We start from the raw sequence: 5999 nt of genomic DNA, 5'->3' as shown, positions 1-5999 counted from the left end.
AAAAAAAAAAAAAAAAAGAAAGCAGACTGAAGCCGGGCGATGGTGGCGTATGCCTTTAATCCCAGCACTCGGGAGCAGACTGAGCAAACCATGAGGAACAAGCCAGAAAGCAGCATCCCTCCATGTCCTTTGCATCAGTTCCTGCCTTCAGATTCCTGCCCTGCTTGAGTTCCTGTCCTGGCTTCCTTTAAAGATAGATTATGATCTAGAAGTATAAACCAAATAAGCCTTTTCATCCCCAACTGTTTTCTTTTTTCAAGACAGGTTTCTCTGAGTAACAGCTCAGCTCTGGCTGTCCTGGAACTCTCTTTGTAGACTACACTGGCCTTAAACTCACTGAGATCTGCCTGCCTTTGCCTCCCAAGTGCTGGAATTAAAGGTGTGTGTTACCACTGCCTCGCTCCAACTTGCTTTTTGGTCAAAGTGTTTCATCACAGCAATAGAAACTCTAAGACATCAATCTAATAAGTCTCATTTAAATAAATATGCTTGGGGGCGTTGAGACAGGGTTTCTCTGTGTAGTCCTGGTTGTCCTGGAACTTGTGTATGTCAGGAAAGCATTCCCTATTGAGTTACATACACAGACCAATATCTTCATTTAATAAGCAGGGTTATGAAAGAATCTGGCAAAGGTACAGGTATTCACAGAGGCAATCCTAGGAATAAAACCTTTCATGCCAAATAATCTCAGGCTTGTTTAAAACTTATTAGCTTAACTTCTTTGCTAAAATCCTGTCTTTCCTCTCCCCACACCACCTTATTTAGTTATTTTTTATGATATTCAACAGCTGGTGCTCTTTATGATGCACACGGTGTTCTGCCTGCGTGTCTGCTTGCACACCAGAAGAGGGCTCCAGATCTCATTACAGATGGTTGTGAGCCACTATGTGGTTGCTGGGAATTGAACTCAGGACCTCTGGAAGAGCAGCCAGTGCTCTTAACCGCTAAGGCATCTCTCCAGCTCTTGTTTTTGTTTTTTGAGACAGGGTTTCTTTGTGTAACAGCCCTGGCTGTCTTGGCACTCACTATATAGAACAGGCTGGCCTTGAATTCACAGAGATTCACCTGCCTCTGTCGCCAGAGTTCTGGGATTAAGGGCATGAGCCACCACTTGGGTAAACATTTAATCTTTAGTGCATTCCAGATAGCTTAGCTGCCTGCCCCCCCCCCCAGGTAGTCCACTGTGAAGAGATGATTTTGGGCAATATCACCCTTCTGCATGGCTTGTAGGACCCAGCCATGACAAGCTCAACAGAGGACAGAGTCTGAGTTTCCGTAGTTTAGCCATACCTGGTTCCAAGAAAGACCACAAACTGGGACCACCCAGGCACCACCCAGGAACAGACAATGCAAAGGAAATTCCTAAAGTTCTAATCATTGTAGATAGGATCACCTGCCAGCACACACCCATTGCTTTTCACTGGGACACCTCTAGGCAAATGTCAGCCAATTAGGGGTCCTGAACATTAGAAATCCCTCACCCCAACCTTTGCTGTTATAAAAACCCAACAACAACTGAGCTCGGGGCTCTCCAATCAAGGAGAGTCCAAGTTCACCAATTTCTGTAAAAGTAAAGGCTCTTTGCTTTTACATACAGGAATCCCTCTCCTTTTTGAGGGACGCTGCAATCTGGGCATTAACTCATTCACTATTTTGTAGATCTAAATATGTCCTTTGAATCTGAAGGTGAAAGAGTGTCCTGCTTAAGTCAGAGAATGAGGTCTTATCCAGTGTTGTCAATAATTTGCTGTGTACTTTGGCAAGTAACTTAACCTTAGTTTTCTCTCTCAGGTTAACCATTATCGAGATAAAATCATACAACGTTAAAACTGCCCGAACCTTAGAAATTACACAGCAAAATTCCTTTATTTTATGGAGAGATTGAGTGATTCACGCTAACCACCTATGTAGTTAGCTTTCTTAGGTGTTACAGACCAGTATCTTTTTCATGCATCGTGTTTTCTCTCACTGTTGTCGCAAGAAATAGATAAGAAAAAAGTGAAAGTACTAAACAAATATAAAGCTATTTTTAAAAAGTCAGATAATAGTGTTAACATTAGCAGGCACTGGAATCTTAATGTTTACTGGAAGGTGTGCCCCAGCTATCTTGCACAATTTATTTTGTTTTCTTTTAATCTTGCACAATTTAAAAATTTATGAAGTCTATGTAGGGAAAAAGACAGAAAAAGAGTAGACAGGAACAAATTACAGTGGGTTTGTTAAATACCTTTGAAGGAAAAACAAAATACCCTCAATTACACCAATATCCTCTCAATGTTTTCTAGTCTTTTCCCACTTTAAGCATTTTTGAAGGAAATATGTACACTAATAATATACCGCTCCACTTCTCGCTTACATAAACATTACATTATTTATCGAATTTATAGAACTTCTTCCCAGGCCACTGCACTAAACAACGGGCTGCTACTTGGAAGGGAAAAAAAAAAAACAAAAAAAACCACAGTCGCAGCGGAGACTCCAAGTCCCGAAATGCTCGTCGGCCTAGCTGCACCGCCTGTTCGCAAGGGCGACATTTCCACCTGGGAATTGTAGTCATCTAGAGCCCGTATTTCTGGACTGTGGGACGGAGGGACGCAACTAGAAAACTACAGCTCCCGAGAAGCCACGCGCGCCCTTCCCGCCCCGCAGCCCGTCGTGCTCCGCCCCTCGGCTGCTCCTCCCTCGCTGGGCTGCGCTGCTCATGCCTTCCTGTTGGTCAGAGCTGGGAGAAGTTCACTCTGATCAGCTGATTCCAACTGACAACAAGAGAGGAGGAAGCCTGGGAGGCAGCAGAGGAGGAGGGGGCGGAGATGTTGCTGAGGATGGATCTGTCGGGGCCCTAGAGCAGCCTAGGTCCCGCCGGTAACCCGCGTCTCCCACATCGCCTTGCCGCGGCCAAGCTGCTCCGGGTGGGCTCTGCGGGCCACGACGGGCACAACGGGCAGGGCGGGGGCAGCTCGGCCCAGCCCCGGGCGAGCGCTAGTCCCGGGGCTCTGGTCGCTCCTAGGAGGAAGGGGGGACGGGTGCGGCTCGGGTGGGGGTGGGGTGGCATAAACAATGGATTCTGCTCCGGGACGTGCGGGTGTGGGAGAGATTTGGGGGGCATTCTTTGTTCTTCGGCTCCGCTGCCACCCCTCGGGTTGTGGTGGCGGTGTCCGAGAACAAGGTGGGGTGAGGAACCCGGGATTGGAGAGAGGCGTCAAGGTGGGGGGCGCGAGGGGGCAGATTTGTTTGCTTGGTCTGGTGTAGGGGTCAGGTATTCTGAAGGTTGATTTTTCTGTTTTTCTCAGTAGTGACAAGTTTTGATTTTTGTTTCCCTTTTGGGGAGCTGGCTGGGCACGTCTGAGGTTAGGGTGTAAATAAGGTCCCGGGTTACTCCGTTGCCTTCCTTGTTTATCTGAAGATCAGATGGATAGATTACTGTAAGGGAGGAGTGACTATCTGAAAGGACTTTACACTTTGTTGTGCTCTTGGAATAGAAGGCAAAGCTAGGGGAAATTAGTGTAATTACATGAAGAAGTGACCCAAACCCCTTTTCTGTCTCCCCACATTTTTTTTTCTTGAAAGTTACTAAGTTTTTAAGTGTCAAGAGAAAATGAGTTGTTCTGACTCACTTATAGGGCTTGACTACTGTGCACCAGAGTACAGGAATTCTGCCTCCTGTTGCTCCCAGCTCCCTTGCTCTAGACAGAGAAGTAAGAGACAAAAGGAATCATAGTAGCTGTTTCAGTGTTTGAATGTGAAATTGAGACTATTGTTGCCAACTTTAGAGTCCTTGCTAGGTCTTTACCTGGCCAAAGCCTAAGTAGTCCACTTGTAAGGATAAGTAGGTTTTGTTCAGGTCTTTGAGAGAGGTCTAAAGTTTATTGTTACGATTTTTTTCTTTACCTTTCTAAAGACTGCCTTCTTGGCTGGGCGGTGGTGGCACATGGTTTTTAATCCTAGCACATGGGAGGCAGAGGCAGGCAAATCTTCTGAGTTTGAGGCCAGCTTAGTCTACAAAGAAAGTTCTAGGACAGCCAGGACTGTTGCACAGAGAAACCATGTCTCGACCCCCCCCCCCAAAAAAAAAGACTGTCTTCTCCATTCCTCACTTAAGGAGCAGGTGCAAAGGGCTAGCCTCCCAAGGACTGTTTGTTTAGTGATTTTGAATTAGAATTTAATAAAACAAACAGAGCATTTTGCCAACAACAAAGCTGTAAAATCTTGTAGAGGCTCTGGGCTCAGAAAGTTTTGGTTGTTGATATATGTTTGCTTCAAGACAGGGTCTCTCTAGATAGCTCTGGACTGGTGCCGCTCTAAGCAGCCTGGGTGAGGGTGGAGTGGTATAAACAATGGTTTACTCTGGAACTCACTGAGATTCACCTGCCTCTACCTCCCAGGTTTAGGTGCCTCTAGGCTGGCTTTTGGCTTTTTGAGATAAGATTTTTGTAGGTAGTCCAGTAGCCTTGCTTCAGCCTTTTGAGTGGTTGGGTTACAGAAGTACCACCATACCTAGCATGGTGATTGTTTTTTTAGAAGGAAGATCCTTAGCCGTCATTTTGAGATGGAATTTCTAGTCCTGGAAATAAGCCACTGTAAGTTTCATAAGCAAGAATGAGTCTCTCAGTGGTTTAGGCCTGGCATTTAGGTGTTTTTTTTTTTTGTTGTTGTTGTTTGTTTGTTCACTTTAAGGTGCACTTCTGCTTTTTTTCCAAGTGAGTGAAATCCTCTTCCCCTGTTCTAGGGAGCCCTTGAAATCCAGACAGCTCCTCCCTCCCCACCTTCTTTCATCACTACGACTTTGTGGCTGAGGCCCAGCTGATGAGCCTACTACCTTTGTGAACCCAGCAAGCCTCTCACCGCACATCCAAGACTCAGCCCAGTTCCTTCTGACCACAACTTTCTCTGCACTTTGCAGAGGATGAAACCTTCAAACTCAAGTCGACAGCACTGCTGAAACAAGAGCCTGGGAGGCAGAGCACTAAAAATTTGGATATTTGTGCGTGTGCAAAAATTCCTAGCTGGACAGGTTTTGCTTTTTAAAAGTGTTCAGAACCCTGTGGAAGCACTAGCCACCTTCAGACTCCAAGCCTTTGTCTTCCTTCATTCCCGGGAGAGTACAATAGTGAGCGGTCCAGGCGGGGTGGTTTTTAGACAGTCTAAGTTATGAGTGCCCAGGCTTCCCCAGCCGAGAAGGGCCTGAATCCGGGCCTCCTGTGCCAGGAGAGCTATGCCTGCAGCGGGACTGACGAAGCCGTCTTTGAATGTGATGAGTGTTGCAGTTTGCAGTGTCTCCGCTGTGAGGAGGAACTGCACAGGCAAGAGCGCCTTCGAAACCACGAGCGGATAAGACTCAAAGCTGGCCACGTCCCGTACTGTGACCCCTGCAAGGGCCCCAACGGGCATTCTCCAGGTGTGAGGCAGAGGGCAGCCGTGAGGTGCCAGACCTGCAAAATCAACCTGTGTCTGGAATGCCAGAAGAGGACTCATTCGGGAGGTAACAAGCGGAGACACCCCATTACTGTGTACCATGTCAGTAAGGTCCAGGAACCCCTGGAGGGGGATGAGATGGATGAGGAGACCAAGAGGAAGAAGATGACAGAGAGGGTTGTGAGCTTCCTCCTGGTCGATGAAAACGAAGCGATTCAGGTAAGCACCCTGCCATTAAGGGACTCCCATTGGTGTATTGATCTCTGGGAGGTCGCTCTGCAAAAGTCCCGGAGTGCTCCTTAGAAGCAGAAAAGCTAAGGCCTCAGAAGCCTCCAATTGCCTGATGTCATCTTTATTTAGTTTTATTGTTGTTGTTGTTTGTTTTGAGGAATTTCACTCCGTAGCTCAGCTGCCCTGGAATTCCCAGCAGTCCTCCTGCCTCAGCTTCCTAAGTGCTGGGACTGTAGGTGTGAGCCACTATGCCTGGCTTACCTTTTTTTTTTTTGTTTTGTTTTGTTTTTCGAGACAGGGTTTCTCTGTGGCTTTGGAGTCTGTCCTGGAACTAGCTCTGTAGACCAGGCTGGCCT

At 46.9% G+C, this 5999-nt stretch overlaps 1 protein-coding gene across 1 annotated transcript in view; it reads left to right on the top strand.

Moving 5' to 3' along the window:
* Positions 1-2700: 2700 nt before the first annotated feature.
* Positions 2701-5999, top strand: part of Zfyve1 (zinc finger FYVE-type containing 1) — a 62910-nt gene continuing 59611 nt past the window's right edge. The window contains exons 1-2 of the mRNA XM_005343310.2: positions 2701-2909; positions 4727-5631. Coding sequence (XP_005343367.1) covers positions 5149-5631 — 483 coding nt within the window. The 5' untranslated portion in view covers positions 2701-2909; positions 4727-5148. The remainder of the gene's footprint in view (positions 2910-4726; positions 5632-5999) is intronic.

The sequence above is a fragment of the Microtus ochrogaster genome, chromosome 1 (assembly GCF_000317375.1).
Source record: "Microtus ochrogaster isolate Prairie Vole_2 chromosome 1, MicOch1.0, whole genome shotgun sequence".
Classification (NCBI taxonomy): Eukaryota; Metazoa; Chordata; class Mammalia; order Rodentia; family Cricetidae; genus Microtus; species Microtus ochrogaster.
This window is presented reverse-complemented; position numbering and strand designations above follow the sequence as displayed.